The sequence below is a fragment of the Engystomops pustulosus genome, chromosome 3, assembly GCF_040894005.1.
Source record: "Engystomops pustulosus chromosome 3, aEngPut4.maternal, whole genome shotgun sequence".
NCBI classification, from domain to species: domain Eukaryota; kingdom Metazoa; phylum Chordata; class Amphibia; order Anura; family Leptodactylidae; genus Engystomops; species Engystomops pustulosus.
In genome coordinates, this window is record NC_092413.1 from 125,686,887 (window position 1) to 125,705,373 (window position 18,487).

The 18,487-nt window shown below is 45.1% G+C and overlaps 1 protein-coding gene across 1 annotated transcript in view; it reads right to left on the reverse strand.

Annotated features, from left to right (window-relative positions):
- Nucleotides 1–251: 251 nt before the first annotated feature.
- Nucleotides 252–18,487, reverse strand: part of LOC140121892 (cytochrome P450 3A9-like) — a 44,150-nt gene continuing 25,914 nt past the window's right edge. The window contains exons 8-13 of the mRNA XM_072142028.1: nt 17,664–17,791; nt 17,080–17,155; nt 14,416–14,576; nt 8,781–9,007; nt 4,229–4,391; nt 252–626 (exon numbers count right to left, since the gene is read on the reverse strand). Of these exons, the coding sequence (XP_071998129.1) occupies nt 537–626; nt 4,229–4,391; nt 8,781–9,007; nt 14,416–14,576; nt 17,080–17,155; nt 17,664–17,791 (845 nt within the window). The 3' untranslated portion in view covers nt 252–536. The remainder of the gene's footprint in view (nt 627–4,228; nt 4,392–8,780; nt 9,008–14,415; nt 14,577–17,079; nt 17,156–17,663; nt 17,792–18,487) is intronic.

Consider the following 18,487-nt stretch of genomic DNA (forward strand, 5'->3'; position numbering starts at 1 on the left):
GCCAACAAAGTAGATCAGGTGATGTGTATCTCTGTAATGAGGTGGGGTGCATATTTCCTACCTTTCCTAGGTTCCAGCGATGTGATCTTTTTCTCTTTTTTGAGTCTATTGGGAAATATAGCTGTCTCTTTTGTCTGGAAAGTGATCCGCCCATAGACTTGCATCAGTCCTATCTGCACATGCATGACAGAATTTTTATTCCATCTTGCGTTCCCCCACAGCAAGATGTCGAATAAAGTCTGTGCTGGAAATCTGTATGTCTGCTTTATTTAGTTATGAGAGGAGACAATGGGGGCTATGTTTAAAACTAGAACAGGTTTTTTAATATGTGTTGGGATTTACAGCTATGCTTAGCTGTACACGAGATTTAAAACACTAGATAAATATACTGCAAGGCATTTTAGGCAGTGTTATATCTGATGTTTGAAGATTTAAAACGGGACACCAACAACATGTTAACATTGCATGAAAAACTTCAAAAAAGAGTCATGTAGCCCAGTTTACACATTCTTTTGGGGTCATCTGTATCATTTTCTTCAATGATTAGTTGTGGACCGGGATACAAATTGTAGAACAATTGGATTTTTTGGCTGCATGAAACCTTGACTGCTGAGTTCCATTGGGATCTGCAGAAAAATATACAGTAAAATATCAGCACAATGCAACTCAAAGTTGTAATGAACATAAAAGTATTCATTTATATAAGATTATGTGATTTTTGTTTTGACCTGAAAACCTATGTAAAGAGCATCACACATCACTTAATTTTGTTGTCCTTTGTAAAATTTAGACAGTGCAAGCTTAGGTTAGAGAGGCCAAACATACATCCAATTTATCACAGTGACTTAAACTGGATTATAAAATATGAGGTATTTTAGACACCATTGTCTAATTTTATATCATCTACCACTTTAACTTAATTTAAGCCAATAATATTGTGCCAGTTGTAACTGGCTCATCTTATGCCATTGCACCATTTACTTTCCACACCAAACCACTTTGCTTCTCTGAGCACAAATATTTCAAACACTTAAAGGGGTTGGTCATGATTTTATAATGACAGTCTTTTAGCAGATAAAATGAAGTGCTTTTTAAAGGGGTTATCCGGGTTTAAAAATTTTTTTATGGCCGGCTGGGGAGGGCTATTTAGACATAATAAACATGTACTTACCTCCTCCGGTGCTGCCGATGTCCCGCGCCGCGGCCCGTCTTCTCCGTGCGCCGGTTTCAGTACAAGGACGCACAGGGAGCTTCCGGCCGGCCGGAAGCTCCCATGCGCACTATCTCCCAGCGCTTACAACGCTGAGAGATAGGGACGGATGGGAGGAGCCGTCCACAACGCGGACCGGAAGCTCCCTGTGCGCGGCTTCCGTGCCCCTGTTTGTTTACAGGGGCACGGATCGAAGTGACCGCGGCGCGGGACATCGGCGGCGCCGGAGGAGGTAAGTCCATGTTTATTATGTTTAACTAGCCCTCCCCAGCCCAGCCATAAAAAAATTTTTAAACCCGGATAACCCCTTTAAAGAGTCTTCTGTTTCATTTACTGGGTACAACAAAGAATAAAATGGAGGTGTCCCCTGTATTGATAGTGGTGAGCACAATGATACAGTGGATAACTATAAACAGCTTGGTATTTATTTAGACCAAGATCTGAACTAGTAATACAATTCTGAAAAGCTCAGTGGGAAGGGCCTATCTCGTTTGTATTTTTTAATGAGACTTCATTCTTTTAATGCATGTAGTAAGCTGATGTATGTGTTTTATAACATGGTCGTTGCTAGCACCGTTTTCTTTGGGTGTGTTTGTTTTAGATATGCTATGGCCAAATGGGATGTTGATAGATTGAATAAGGTTATTAAAAAGGCAGGAAGAACTTTGGGGGCAAAATTGACTAATTATTTATTAGTGGTTGACAAAAGAAAAGAGTACATTTAGCGAAAGATTTATCCAGGTAAAGGTGCAAAGGGAATGTTATCACAAGTTTTTTCTTCCGTTTGCCATAACTCACAATCACAAATTGGTCAGTATAAAATTCAGATGATGAAGTATTTTAGAGCGGATGTGTTTTTTGGTTTGGCAAGTATTTTATTGACAGGTTTATTTTTTAAACAAAATGTTCTCATTATTATTATTATAATAATATGTAAAATGTTTTGTATTGTGTTTTATGTGTGTTTTTATGTACACTACAGCCTCACAATTTCCCTTTTGGAATATATAAAGTTTATCTAACCAGAAATATTTACTGTTATTATAACAGTCAGGGTTGGGATCTGTTTATTAAAGGGGTTGGCCACTCTTTAACATAAATTGACTATGTGCTTTTACTCCCTAAAAATAATCACTGAATGCTCACCAAATCCTACACTGGTAGGAGCATGCAGCAAAAGATTATGACTCTCCTTGCTCCCTCCCCTCTCCCTGTGTGTGTCAGTGAGACCAATGGAGAGAAAAAAGACACACTGGAGGCTGCCAATATTGAGGTACTGAAGGAGAGAGAAACAGGAAGTTGTTTTGAGATGCAAAGTGCAGCATGTGGATAACAGGGGAAGACTGGAGCTCTCACAGGAAGCAAAGACACAGGTAAATGTATGTCCTATATTTGTCCTATTTGCGCATGCCACATGTGGATGCTTCACGGAGCCAGAGATATCCACTCTTAAAGTTGTAGATTTTTGTATATAGCTTATTTCCAAGAGTTTTGATTATAAATTTAAGAGTAGATGTCTCCGGTTCTGTGAATCCATACAATATATTAAAAGGGAGATTCTCATGACCAGAGATATGCCTCTTTGCATTATTGGATGAGGAAATATGGCCCAAATATGTTAAAATATCCTTAACATCCACCCTCTTCTTGGCCAGGAAAGCTATAGTCCTTAGGTATATGGGCCCAACACCCCCAACACTATGTATATGGTGGCGCCGCAGCCAGAGGGATCGCATAGAAGACTCGCGCAGCCGGCGAAAAGGTGAGTTTAGATTTTTTATTTTTTTAAATTAACTGTCCGGCTCCATAACGGGCCGGGTACCCGGCTCCATAACGGGCCGGGGACCCGGCTCCATAACGGGCCGGGGACCCGGCTCCATAACGGGCCGGGGACCCGGCTCCATAACGGGCCGGGGATCCGGCTCCATTACGGGCCGGGGATCCGGCTCTTTAAGAGGGCACAGGGGCTGGTGGCTAAATACTTGGGCAGGGGGTTAAAGGCTACAAATTGGGGCAGGGGGTTAAAGGCTACAAATTGGGGCAGGGGGTTAAAGGCTACAAATTGGGGCAGGGGGTTAAAGGCTACAAATTGGGGCCGGGGGTTAAAGGCTACAAATTGGGGCAGGGGGTTAAAGGCTACAAATTGGGGCAGGGGCTGACAGGCTACATATAGGGGGCAGGGGCTGACAGGTTACATATAGGGGGCAGGGGCTAACAGGTTACATATAGGGGGCAGGGGCTGACAGGCTATATATTGGGGCAGGGGCTGGCAGACTATACTGGGGCTATGTACTACTGGGGGCTGGCTGGCAGCTATATACTACAGGGGGCTGCTGTCTATATACTACTGGGGGCTTGGTGGCTATATACTTGGGGGGGGGGGCTGTGACCAATGCATTTCCCACCCTCGGCTTATACTCGAGTCAATAGGTTTTCCCAGTTTTTTGTGGTAAAATTAGGGGCCTCGGCTTATACTTGGGTCGGCTTATACTCGAGTATATACGGTAATAAAACTATCCTATCAAGTTAAAGTCTCATATGTCATGAAAAAAAAAACGAAGTAATATTTTTTTGATGTTTAAATGTGTGAAAGGATGTATCTGATACATCATTTGCAATAAAAGACTTAAAGAACGCTGACAAAAATGAGTCACGAGGTACTGGTTCATGGCACCAAAGAAACAGGCATCATATGCAGATCAGGGCATGTTGCATATGTTGGTACATTGTTACTCATACACTTGTCAGTTTTCAATTAGCATGGCAGGCTAGGGATTGATAAGCTGAACTAAAAATGTGGTGCTTAAATCCTCACTGTGAACATATTCTTATAGTATGTGACACCGCCAGATAGATAACAGTAGCTCCAGTGCCTGTCCAATGCTGTGCACTCTCTGGGAAGGCTGACAGCTAACTGTACATCTTTACTCATGTCTGATAGACATAATCAATTAATAGACCAATGATAGAAAAGCAACAAATGAAAATGTTGACTAAATATGAGTAGTATTAGCTCACCAATGTATCTTTACATGGTCGACAGGTAAAGTGCTGGAGGATAGCTGTGATGGCTACTTTCATACTCAACATAGCAAATCTCATCCCTATGCAGTTCCTTGGTCCATCCCCAAAGGGCAGAAACGTGTATGGTGTGTGGTTTTCTCTATTTTCTTTACTAAATCTAGGAAAAAGAAAAGCAACATAAAAAGTAATGTCAGAACTTAGTTAAACAATGCCAATCTTCAATATTATGAAGAGCTCATAGATACATATACAAGTTGCTAGGTGGTTCTCGAATGTAGAGGGCCTATAATTTTAATTTCATAAAAGAAGGTTATGAGTGGAAAACATGAGTTAAATGTCATGCCATTAGGAACCAGTAATGCCTGTCAAGTTCGCTGGAGAGAATGCTGGTACTTCTGTTTCTTCTGGTGGTGCTAGCAGCGTTCTCCGACCTCCGGCGCGTATCTGGGCAAATTCCACCTCTCGCCCCGGGCAGTGGCTGCTAAGATCTCGCGCTGTCTAGGAGTTGTGTTCTGAACTGCTGAGACTTGTGGTACCTCTGCATGATATCTGCTATTGGTTGGTTATTCTGCACCATGAGGGGTTAATTCTCAGAAGTTGTCCAGCTCCTATCAGGTTCTGGAAGTGGGGTTCTGGCTGCATAAATTGCAGCTTCACTAGTCACCTGTGCCACTGTTTGAAATCCCTTTCTTCACTTGCTCTCTGCATTAGGTTTGACTTGCTCTGTGTCTGAATTGTTGACAATAGTTTTTTGACATTGACTCTTTGCTTACTGATTTTGTTCTTGACGTACCCTCTCGTTGTGACTCGTGTGGCTAGTTTACCACTCTTTTGTGTTTTATGTTTGTCAGTCTGTTTGTGTTTCCCTTCCCACACTTATCCGTTGTATTTCAAGTCTTCAAGTAGTCGCCCCACGGTTTAGCTTGGGGGGGGGGGCTATAGGAAGGGACAGGGGTTGGGGCAAGCTCAGGGCACAGTATCCCCTGTCTTCTGTGTTACCCAATCCTAACAATGCCCCTGTGGTTTTTTCAAAATGATGTTAATAATTTGCTGAGGGAATAGTTCGGTCTATTTGTTATTGTTAATTTTGATGAAATTTTTAATTACTCCAGATAGAAGGTCTAACACAAACAACAATTGAAATTCTTCAATCCAGTGGTTCACTAAGTTGGAGAAGTGTGTACAGTTTCCTAGATATATGCTGTCGGCAAATGATTTTTAATAGACCCTGAAAATCTCAAGCCGAGGAGCCGAGGGTGCCAGCCTTGATGTTCTTCTCAGCCGCACAGGAATGTATGAGGAAATCGAACCGGGAGAAGAAGAGTGACCAGCGAGTTTGTCGTAGATTGAGTTGCTGAGCAGTCTGGAGATAGAGGAGATTCTTGTGGTCCGTGTAAATGCAGACTAGAAACCGAGCTCCCTCCAGGAGGTAACGCCACTCCTCTAAGGCGAGCTTAATCGATTCTCGATCTCCTATAGAATAATTCCTCTCTGCTGAGGAGAAAGTCTTGGAGAAAAAATCCACAGGTGAGGGTTCAGCCTTTGGGACCCTTCTGTGTGAGCACCGCACTGGCCACTACCAGAGTCGGGGGTTCGCACCCTTATTGGTGAGCGCCACAATAGGAGACACCAGAGAGGAGGAGACGGGCAATCAGGACCCCACTGAAGGATCTCCTCCATCTTCCAGTTAAGAACGGGTGCATGGAGCTACAGCCATGGTAGACCCAACAGGATGGAGGACATGGATCGTGGTAGTACATAGAAAAGACTCTCCTTGTGTTGCACAACAACCTGCAAGGACAGAGGCTTGGTGCACTACTGGATCGGGTCAGAAAGGATTTGACCACTGACAGATGACCAAAGGCTGCTTGAGGCGAACCGCGGGGATGTGATGCTGGGAGACAAGAGCGGCATCCACGAAGTTCCCTGCAGAGCCGGAGTCCAAGAAAGCAGAGACCTGGATCTGGGTGCCGGTGGCAATGCTGAAAAGCACCGGAATCATCAGGTGTGGAAAAGCTTTGCTTACACCTAGGGACGCTTCTCCCATGAACTCTAGGTGCTTGTGTTTCCCGAATGCTAGGGACAGATAGGACAAGACCTAAGGAAGTGCTCAGGACTGGCACAATAAAGGCAGAGGTTTCCCTGACTTCTTCTGATACGCTTCTGGGAAGAGAGTCTGGCTCTGTCCACCTCCCTAGGCTCCTCTGCAGATGGTACGACGAGAGGCTGGAGTGGCCTTTGAAAAGCAGGAGGCAGGCGAGAAAGGCGTCATGGATGGACTTGGGGTTGCTCGAGGTGTAACTCTTTGGCACGCTCCCTTAACCACATGTCAATCCGGGTGGCTAGGGTGATGAGACCCTGAGGTGATGAGCGGCCAGAACATCCTTAACGTGGGAGGAGAGTCCCTTTTTGAAAGCTGGGGACAGGGCCGCATCGTTCCAGGAGAGTTCCGAGGCCCTGGTACGGAACTGGACAGCATATTCTCCCGCTGAAAAGTTCCCCTGGCGCAGATTCAACAGCACACTCTCAGCCGAGGAGGCCCATGCAGGGTCTTCAAACATGGACCGGAACTCTGCCACAAATGCTGTGAGAGTAGCCATGACCAGGTCGCCTCTGTCCCAAAGAGGGGTAGCCTAGGCCAGGGCTTTCCTGGAGAGGAGGCTGACCATGAATGCAACCTTGGATCGCTACGTAACAAATTGGGAAGGCATGAGTTTGAGTTCTGTATGCAGTGAGCACTGGGTTATAAAGCCTCTTCAGAGCTTGGGATCTCTGTCATACTTGCCGGGTATAGACAGCCGTAGCCTAGGTTCAGTGGCAGGAAGACAGGCTGGGGTAGCACAAGTTGCGGGAGAAGTCTCAGGAACCTGTTGCTGATGCTGAGCAGCTAGCAGCTGTTGCAGCATTGTGGTGACTTGTCCCAGCTGTAGCATGATGGTGGCAAGATCGGGCCGACCAAGAAGCGGAACTTCGGCGATCAGTGGATCCTCTGGACCACCGTGGGAGGTGGTACTAGCCGACACCTGAGACCAGAATCTAAGTGGCACCTGGTCTTCACCTGAGCCCGCCGCAAAGCAGAATGGTCTTGCTGCGGCAGGGTACCACCTGCTTGTTCCACAGGTGTGACTAGCCCGGGATGGCAGCCGAGGTCGAGGTACCTTAGTGGAAGACAGTCTCGTGGTCAGGCTCAGAGTCATGGCAAACGGCAGAGATGCAAGGTCAAGTCCAATCCGGGTTCAGCAACAAGAGGTCCAGGCAGATGGGAACGGGAACACTGGCACACGGAACTCAGGAATGCAGGAACTCAGCAACACAGTAACGCAGGAACACAGGAAAGCAGGGACACAGGAATGTCCCAGGGAAGCGTTCACAATGGGGTAGGCATAAAGATCTGGCAGGGTTTGCAGGAAGAGGCAGGTTTTAATCAATTTCCTGAAAATGGAGAGCGCCAATTAGCAGCTCCATAGGAGTCGGGAAGGGGAGAGAAGATATGAGTTGCGGGATCACCCGTGACATGCACTTCAGGGAACTTTGTTGGACAGGTAAGTAAATTTGCCCCAATGTGAGTACAGGCACTGACAGGTCCCCTGTACACATAGCATTTTATGGTGTAGGAGACAATGGGGCACATTTACTTACCCATCCGAGTGGCGATCCCCAAGGTGCGTTCAGGGACGATGATGCACTGTGCTGCGATCCACGTAGATACTGCGCCTTATATCCTGCATGTGTCCCTCTCCGCTCAGGTCCTCTGGAGTTCACCTTCTTCCCGGGGCATGTAAGTGTTTGGTTTGCAACACAAATTTAAATGTTAAATCCTGCGCTTGGTCCATATCCATCGGATCGTCTGACCGTCTGACCGCGTGAAACCGGCGCAATTGCTACACAATTTGACAATTTGATCGTGTGTGACAAAAACCCCTTTTAAATCCCTGTCCCAGCTGTGCAAAACAGAAATCAGGAAACGCCGGGATGTCCGACAAAAGTGTGGTCCGCGGGGCCCTTAGTAAATGAGCCCCGATGTTTGAAACACCAGTCTTAAAATTTCTTCACCAGTAGTCCTGCACCAATATTCAATAAGAGTGAATATGGGCGCAAACTCACGCTCAACCTGTAAACCAGGTAGAAACTGGTGAAGTTTTTTCTTCTAATCTTCGCTGGAGCTCCTTTGGAGACTTAGTAAATGTGGCAAGCTGGTTGTCCAGGCCCATTATGCTCATAGTGGCGTGTTGGTCGTAGAAACGTAAAAAGTAGTGGGGACTGGGAGAAGCCATAATAAATCTGGACCATTATTTTCACATTACTGTGACGATTTGGATGTGCTAAACGTCTCTGACCATGAACAATAAATAATAGCAACTTTATCATGTCAATATAAAGCATACAACCATATTTTTTCATTATAAAATGTGTGACTTAAGAGGACATTTAGCTGCACATTCTCATATGCTTCAGTTTTGAAAAAAAAAATTATTTTACAGTTATGCTTTTAAAAGTTTACAGCTCTCGGTTATTTTTTAAAACCATGAAAAGTGTATTAACTTACCTCTCAGGACGGAATTCTTCAGGCTCAGGCCAGAATTCAGGATCATTGTGTAACACATATGAAGGAATCATGCAGACTATTCCCTGAGGAATGGTGACACCATTAATTTCAACCGTTTGCTTTGAAACCCTCTCCAGTCTTGCAGCTGCAGGGTACATACGGAGGGTCTCCTGAACAACCATATCTAAGTATTCCATCTTTTTTAGTATGTCATATGTAGGGTTAGCCTGAGGATTGATAAACAATATAGGATCAATTAATAGCAGGATCAATAAATAGTAGAGATGAGCGAGCACTAAAATGCTCGGGTGCTCGTTATTCGAGACAAACTTTTCCCGATGCTCGAGTGCTCGTCTCGAATGACGAACCCCATTGAAGTCAATGGGAGACTCAAGCATTTTTCAAGGGGACCAAGGGTCTGCATAGGGAAACACCATGGAAATGGACAGGAAACAGCAGGGGCAGCATGCATGGATGCCTCTGAGGCTGCTTAATCGCACCATTATGCCAAAATTATGGGCAACAGTTTGACCCTGACACTATAGAAGACGGCATGCAGTGGCAGCAGCGGCAGGCTAGAGAGTGGCATGGCAACATACCCCAAATGGACTCAGGCTTCAAACCAACGGGTGGCATAGAGGAACCAAAGGAGGTGAGCAAGAAGTGCTGAAATGATTTCCTATGTGAACAAAAGGTTGACTATGTTAACATGACTATGTTGACTATGATAACACAGCATGGTGGCGACATAGTGATCAAGTTCCATAACGTATCTGGTGAAACACCCGAAAAATGAGCCTGACACAGCTCGTTTGATAAGGGGACGACATGTGGAGGCAGCCATGGAGACGACTTGGGGCATCCAGATTGCGCTGCTATGATTGATACTTCAGGTCTCCAGCATGGCGGAGACAGATGCGCCGAGTTCCATTATGTATCTGGTGAAACACCTTCATAAGGGGATGATGTGCTGTATATCCTCTCGCGATTCAGCGTCTGGGGTATAGACAGTTGAAAGTTGCGCATGGAGACATTGGTGGACGCTGTGGAGGATCGTGGAGGCGAAATGGACAGGAAACAGCAGGGGCAGTATGCATGGATGCCTCTGAGGCTGCCTAATCTTGGGATGGAGCTGGCGGTCTGCTGCCAGGCGAGCTTTCGCCTGTCCAAGCCCCTGTCTCTCGGCTCCTCCCCACCCAAAATGGGCCTGGGGGCCAGAAGCATTTCCTTTGAAAAAAGTATCATTTTCAAAGCAGGCGGGGGCTACAAACAGCACTTCTAAGAACCTTTTGGATAAGATCAAGTGTAGTACTGTTCTTATAAATTTTGGTTATGGCGGGTGAGGGGAATGTAAACAGATGCGCAAGAAGCGCTGAAATAATATCGGTAAATGATAAAAGTTTGGGAGTATATTTTGTGGATAACACAGCAGGGTGGCGACAAAGTTAACAAGTTTGATGTGGAAGCCATGAAAACAACCCAAAATTCTGCCTGACACAGCTCGTTTGCTAAGGGGACGATGTATGGAGGCAGCTATATGAACGACTTTGGGAGGCAGCTATGGAGATGATGTGTGGAGGTAGCAATGGAGACAACGTGTGGAGGCAGCTATAAAGACAATGTGTGGAGGCTGCTATGGAGACAATTACATTTGGATAGTGCCTGTATGTGGCAGTCCAAAATAGTTTTCAAACCAGAGGAGCAGGTAGGTGGTCCTCCAGAAAAATTAAATACATAGAGTACCTGTATGTGGCACTCCCAAAAATTGTTTAAAATAAAGGACCAGGTAGGTGGCCCTCCAAAAAATTGCCAGTTTCCTCTGCTCTAGTGTGCAATGAGGAGGAGAAGCAGGAAAATGAGGAGGAGGAGTGCATACATTATTCAAGTTGAGCTTCTTTCACCTGGTGGAGAATGGAAATCCTGAGAAATACAGGCTTTATTCATCTTGATAAGCGTCAGCCTGTCAGCGCTGTCAGTCGACAGGCGTGTACGCTTATCGGTGATGATGCCATCAGCTGCACTGAAAACCCGCTCAGACAACACGCTAGCGGCAGGGCAGGCAAGAACCTCCATGGCGTACAGAGCCAGTTTGTGCCACATGTCCAGCTTTGAAACCCAGTAGTTGTAGGGAGCTGTGTGATCATTTAGGACAATGGTATGGTCAGCTACATACTCCCTCACCATCTTTCTGTAAAGGTCAGCCCTACTCTGCCGAGACTGGGGACAGGTGACAGTGTCTTGCTGGGGTGACATAAAACTGGCAAAGGCCTTGTAAAGCGTACCCCTGCCAGTGTTGGACAAGCTGCCTGCTCGCCTACTCTCCTTCGCTACTTGTCCCGCAGAAGTACGCCCTCTGCTGCTAGCGCTGTCAGAAGGGAAATACTGTTTCAGCTCGTGCATTCTCACACTCCTTTCCTCTCCAGGGATGAGAGTGGAAAGATTTTGCTTGTACCGTGGGTCCAGGAGAGTGAATACCCAGTAATCGGTGCTGGAATAAATTCTTTGAACGCGAGGGTCACGGGATAGGCAGCCTAGCATGAAATCTGCCATATGCGCAAGAATTCACTCCCCTCACTGGCCTGACTGTCCATTTCCTCCTCCTCCAACTCCTCCAACTCCTCTTCTTCTGCCCATACACGCTGAACAGTGAAGGACTGAGCAATGCTCCCCTCTTCTATGCACTGAGAAACAGACCTGAGGGTGCTTTGGCTATCAACAAGGGAATCTTTTTCCCCTGTCTCTTGTGACAAGCGCAAAGCTTCTGACTTCATGCTGACCAGAGAGTTTTTCAACAGGCCAAGCAGCGGGATGGTGAGGCTGATGATGGCGGCATCGCCACTGACCATCTGTGTTGACTCATCAAAGTTACTCAGCACCTGACAGATACCTGACAGGCAGCATCTGTGCTGGACTTCCTGAAATGCGCACAGATGCGGCGCACCTTCGTGAGCAAATCAGACAGATTGAGGTATGTCTTGAGGAACCGCTGAACTATGAGATTGAACACATGGGCCAGGCCGTTACGGCCGTTGTCACACACAACCATGCCTGGCTTCAGGTTCAGCGGTGCCAGCCACAGATCAGTCTGCGCCGAGAGGCCCTCTAATAGCTCTTGGGCGGTGTGCCTTTTATCGCCTAGGCTCAGCAGTTTGAGCACCACTTAGCGAAGGCACTGCTGCTGTGCCTAGAGCTACCGACTCATGGAGCCATGCCCACGGATGGTAAATCGGAGGAGGCGGAGGAGGGGTGGGAGGAGGAGGAGCCATAGTAGGCCTGAGAGACCTGGACCGAGGTAGGCCCCGCCATCCTCGGCGTCGGCAGTATATGACCAGCCCCAGGGTCAGACTCGGTCACAGCCTCCACCAAGTTAATCCAATGTGCCGCCAGCGATATACAGTGGCCCTGCCCGGCAGCACTCGTCCACGTGTCCATGGTCAGGTGGACCTTGTCAGAAACGTCGTTGGTCAGGGCACGGATGATGTTGTCTGACACGATCTGGTGCAGGGCTGGGACGGCACATCGGGAAAAGTAGTGGCGGCTGGGGACTGAATACCGAGGGGCGGCCGCCGCCATGAGGTTGCGAAAGGCCTCAGTCTCTACCAGCCTATAGGGCAGCATCTCCAGTCTAAGCAGTTTGGAGATGTGGACATTGAGGGCTTGGGCGTGTGGGTGGGTTGCACTGTACTTCCTCTTGCGCTCCAGCATCTGGGGTATGGAGAGCTGAATGCTGCGCATGGAGACATTGGTGGATGCTGTGGAGGATCGTGGAGGCGAAGGTGTGGTTAAGCTGGTAGTGGTGGAATCCCTGCTGATCCTGGTGTGGCACAGGTTGCACACCACAGTCCGTCGGTCATCCGGTGTTTCTTTAAAGAACCTCCAGACTTCTGAAAATCTAGCCCTCGCCACTACGTGAAACATTTGGCACTGATGCACCAGCTCTGGCCCTGCCTCTCCGTCTGGCCCCATCACTGCCTCTTACAACCTGTTCTCGTCGAGGACTCGCCTCCGTCTCAGAAGCACTGTGTTCACCCGGCCTATCAACCCAGCTTGGGTCTGTCACCTCATCATCCTCTGATCCCTCAGTCTGCTCTCCCCTCGGACTTCCTGCCCTGACAACAACTTCACCACTGTCTGACAACCGTATCTCCTCATCGTCCGACACTTCTTTACACACTTCTTCCACTACGTCAACAATGTCATCATCACCCACAGACTATGACCGGTGGAAAACCTGGGCATCGGAAAAGAGCTCAGCAGCAACCGGACAAGTGGTTTGTGACTGTGGGAAGGGTCCAGAAAACAGTTCCTCAGAGTATGCCGGTTCAAATGCCAAATTTTGCTGGGAGGGGGCAGACTGGGGGGAAGGAGGCTGAGGTGGAGGAGCTGGAGGAGTGCTGATTTCGGTGACTTGGGTGGACTGCGTGGAAGACTGACTGGTGGACAAATGGCTAGAAGCATTGTCCGCAATCCACGACATCACCTCTTCGCACTGTTCTGGCCTCAACAGTGCTCTACCACGAGTCCCAGTAACTTGAGACATGATGAACCTAGGGAGTGTAGCTCCCTCATCAGCAGGTGGTGTCTCACCCCGCCCAGGACCACGCCTCTGACCCCTGCAGTAGTTGGATGCCCACGCCCTCGTCCTCTACCCCAAGCCCTCGGGTTTAACATTTTCAAAATTAAAGTGTAAACTGGAAATTTATTTTGTGGTTTTTTTTGTGTTTTTCCTATTGCTATGGCTAGTTTCTAGCCTACACTGACAGCACACAACTGGATTTTATGCTGTGCCTGATGACTTTAAGTTGTAAAAAAAATAAAAGTAAAAAAAAGAAAAAGCAGACTGTGCCTAATTCAATCAAACCCCTAATAAATTGTCCCACTTAGGTGTTTGAGATGGATATGTGTGTCACTAAGAGCTAAACAGAACGTTCTCAAGTCTCCCTGCAAATTCGTCACAATATGACGAACTATCACAAACTAACTACAGTGGCACTACTAGTGCCAGCAAGGCCAGCCACAAGCAAACAAAAAAAATTAAAATATAACGCTATTCTAGCCCTAACAAGGGCTGTTGGGTTCTTGTAGACTCACTCCTGCTTAACAGTAAGCTAATATAACAGCCTAACGCTATCCCTGCAGCAGCAGCAGCTCTCTCCCTAACGGCATCCAGACAGAGAATGATGCGAGCAGAGCGGGCAGGGTCACCTGATCAGGCCAGCCAACCACTGCTATCGACGTGTAAGGGTACCACGTCATGCTGGGTGGAGAGCAGAGTCTCCTGGCTTGTGATTGGCTCTGTTTTTGGCCGCCAAAAATCAAAAGGGCGGGAGATGCCATTTTCTCGAGCTGGGGAAGTATTCGTCCGAGCAACGAGCAGTTACGAGTACGCTAATGCTCGAACGAGTGTGTTCGCTCATCTCTAATAAATAGCAATAACAATTAATAGTACAAGACATGACCCCGGCCCTTGATATTGTTTTAGAGGCTACACATGTCTAGTTCATTTGCAAAGAACTGTACAATGCAGAGTTATAAGACATTTTATGTTATGTTATATTATAGTCTGTATAGTTATCACTAACATAAAATAGGTTGAACAGATCACAACCATGCTTATAATGAATAATATTCTTGCCTTATTAGGAAGATACGAGTCAACTTCCTCCTGTAGTTTCTTCTGAACATCAGGATGGGTGGCCAGATTGTAAAACAAGTAGGTTAATGTCAAACTTGTGGTTTCAAATCCAGCTAGTATAAAAACAATAGACTGAGCCATAATCTCTGTATCTGTCAGAGCTGTAAAAAAGGACAGAGGGTTTCTTAAAATACATTTGACAGTTTCTAGTATGTTTTTTTTTTTCAAAAAGAACCATGTAAAATACACATGTTGGAATAGTATCATAGTATATAAAAACACTTTTCACATAGTTTGAACATGAGATGACTATACATTTGGAAAAACGTCTGTTTGCATATACAAAACCTTTTTAGCAATTCTGTAGTAGTATACGGCTATAGTCTCTGATAAAGGCACAACAAAGGAACCAGGTCCATATTTATGCCTAGCCACCTGGGACACGGTGCCTCGGGCAGCCGTACAGAAAGATCCTGGATATGATCTGATGCATGTGCTGCTGGTATGGGAAGTGATGGAAAAGCAGCCTGAGCAAGGTTGGGGAGAATGTGAGAGTGTAAGGGGGGAGAAAATGGGGTGGAGTGGTAGGAGACTAGCTGTGTGACATAGATGTAATGTGGGGTTGCAGGTTGGAGAATGTGGGGTGCAGAATGACATGGATGTTATGTGGGGGGTGTTGCAAAATGGATGTAATGTGTGGGTGCACAGTGCACTCTCTCCGCAGCCTCTGCCTGTGGCTTGTGTAAGTGTTACACAGACCACAGCCAGGACCTGCAGCAGCTGCCACTCTGGTTGTGATGTTAGGGTTAGTGGGGCTAGGGTTAGTTGGCTAAGGGTTAGAGGACACATTTAGGTTTCTGGTAGTTACGTATACACGATGCTCGTGGATTACATTTAGGAACACAATTCCAGCACCAGGGAGAAGTCTGAGAAGATGTGTACAAAGCACATTCCTGATTGCAAGCATTTCACTGTAATGCAGATGTGATCTGGAGAAACTCCCTCGCACTGTGCTAGAATTATCTTTGTAAATGTAAGTCAAGTGCAGAACGTGAACACCACCGGAGGCCACATTCTGACACTTTAAAGGCATATGTGTTATGTAAGTAGCAACATATATTTGTTTTTTAACATGAAAGCGGTTGTGGGATAGGACCTTACTTGTTGAGCGGTAGGGGTCTCAGTGATGGTGATAACCGCCACTGCTCATGAGAACAGGGGTCCGATCACGCAGCCCCATTCATCTCTATGGAGATCACAGAGATAGCCGAGCGTTGTACTTGCTAGATAGGACGACCCCTTTAATAGTAATGACTAACAATGTCACATACATGCTGCTTCTAAGAAAATGCATTTACATGTGGTAATGTATTTTGCCCAATGCATTTCAAAACACAATGCAAACGCATCATGTGAACACAGCCTGAAGCCATTTTTAAATCTAATGCTAGCAGTGGATCATTGGAAAGAGTCCTGGGGTCAGGTGCTAATCTCTTGTAGTAACATGCTGGGGGTTATGGGCAGAGGCACTCAGTTTAGCTAAATGATGTATATGGGTGGCACAGGGTCAAATTCATTCACATTTAATTTAAGCATCTTCCATGTACATTTCTAGAAGTGCATGTTATTAAGAAAGATGTACCTTTTGTAAAGATAATTTCCTATAAATCTAGCCATGTTACCCCGTAGAAATGAGGTAGCAGTCCTTGGATATTACAACTACCGCAGTCTTCATGTAGTGGCTAAGCATGTACTATTGAGGCCTTAGTGCTCACCTGGATTCAGCATTCGTTACCACAGGATGGTTGTGGGACATGCTGTAATGCCATTTAATATCCAAAAATAATTTGTTTCTTTGGGCTATCACTCCTACAGCAGTGATCGTATCCCCAACAGTTGTCCTTTTCTAAGGTGACTTCATGTGACTTCATTTATGGGAAATTATCTTCACACAGGTAAGATTTTTTTTATAAACATCCAATTTAAGATATGTATGTATATGGTAGGTGAATTAAATGAAATGTGAATTACTAGATGAGAATACCCCTGTTTCCCTATTTCTACCATTTCACCTCCCAAACTGTAATGTGATCATTTAATCTGCATTAAGTCCAATCAGCATCCCCATCATCATTATCTCCTCTCTGCTACCTCTTCCTCCCCTTCCTCATGTAGCATTTAGCTGTATCTGTGCTCCATGCAAATCTCTGTTAGCTCTTACTCCCTCCTGCAGAGAGGAGATAATGACAATGACAACCCAGGGACTCAAACATCCCCATGACTTGATGCAGTTTGCTGGTAAGGAGCCAGATAAACTTTTAAAAGTGAGTGGAGCCAGTAATGTTAATTATAAAAGCAGATTGGAAAACAGTATTAAGACAGTATTAAAAGATCACACATTTGTATAAGTTAAAATCTGGGATCCTGGAGACAGGTTCCCTTTAAAGTTTTTGTATATATTGCATCCATAATAAAATAATGTTACTACAGATATATTTCTTGTCTGTTCATAAACACAATTGGGTAGTACGGGAATACAGGTCACTTTGTGTATTATTATCACAAATAATAATACCTTGGATTACAATTAGTACTGCGTTTTTATCAGTGATCATTTGCTAAACAAATTCTTTCCCAAGGGTAAAGTAATGTAAATTTATATACCTTTTTGCTCCTTGTTTAGGCCACTGGAATCTTCTACTCTTGAATCCAACATAAGCTGGAGGAAATCCACACGACCCTATTATTTACAAATACAAAGTAAAGAAAACTTCTAATTTTCTTGTTTAGAGATGTAATATGATTTTCTCTATTCAGACACGCTAATCCATGTTACAAGAGACCATTCCCACAGAACAGTAAAATGTCGATTTCATATCTTTCCACATATCCCCAATGATGTTTGAGTTTTTGTAGGACTTTTGTAAGACTAAGCTTCTGTTGTTGGGTTCCTGGAAGTCTTACCTGATCAACGTTTTTAACTGTTTTTCTTCAGCATGCACTGTAATGTTATCAAACATGGAATCAATCTCAGGGTCATCTAAACTAATGAACAACTACCATAGCCTCTTAAAGGGTAACATGGCGTGAAATATCACCAGATAAGTGTTAAGCAAGGGTAGCTATTCCTATGTACTTTTATTCTGCTTTGGATAATAAGTAGGTTAACCCAACACATAAAGGTACTTTTATAATGGAACCCATGACTTTGGAACATCATGCTGCAGCAAGGAATAAAATTTACTTACAGAGTGATTCCCCTTTTGCCGCTGCTCTTTAAAACTTGTAACGGCATTCATATAGAAGTTCAAGAAGTCTTTTGGAAAGAAGTTAAAATTGAGCCTCTCAAGAACAGGACGAAGGAATGGGAAAATCACTGAAAGCAAAATGAAACGCTTTTAAGTGGAATAAAAGAAGGCTATTTTCAGGCATTTTTTGCATCTTACAAAATACATTTTATACATCTCAATGTAACTAAACAATTATATACACAATGTAATAAAACCATGGGGGCTTTCATCTATCTTGAGCTTCTCCTCTGCTCAGTTAACAGCATTGACATGCTTTACAGTGACCTTGTTTCCAAAGACAACATTCTATATGCAGGTAGTGGGAGTAAATAAGCTGTCATTTTATGGTAACACATTCACTAAAAATGTCATGGAATGTTACATTTAATTATAGTTAATTAATTAAAGCTCTTATTCCTCTTGTGTCGCCCCCTTCATCCTCATGGACTGTAAGCTCTTGTGAGCAGGGCCGTAATGTAATATTGTGTAATGTAATATTATATTTGTACACGTCCCCTATGATTTGTAAAGAGCTGCAGAATTTGATGACGCTATATAAATACAGATTATTATTATTTATTATTATTCATTATAGTTTTAAGGCATTTACTTCTGGTAAATGTGGAATGTTTATTATTTATTAAAGGGACACTATAGTCTCATACAGGGTTTATCAACCAAGTACTTCCAGAAATTAATGTCTTTACTTTTTAACTCGGCACTGTGTTACTATTCAGTGTTACTGGTCTCTTTTTGCTGTTTCCTGGCAACCTTGTTCTCAG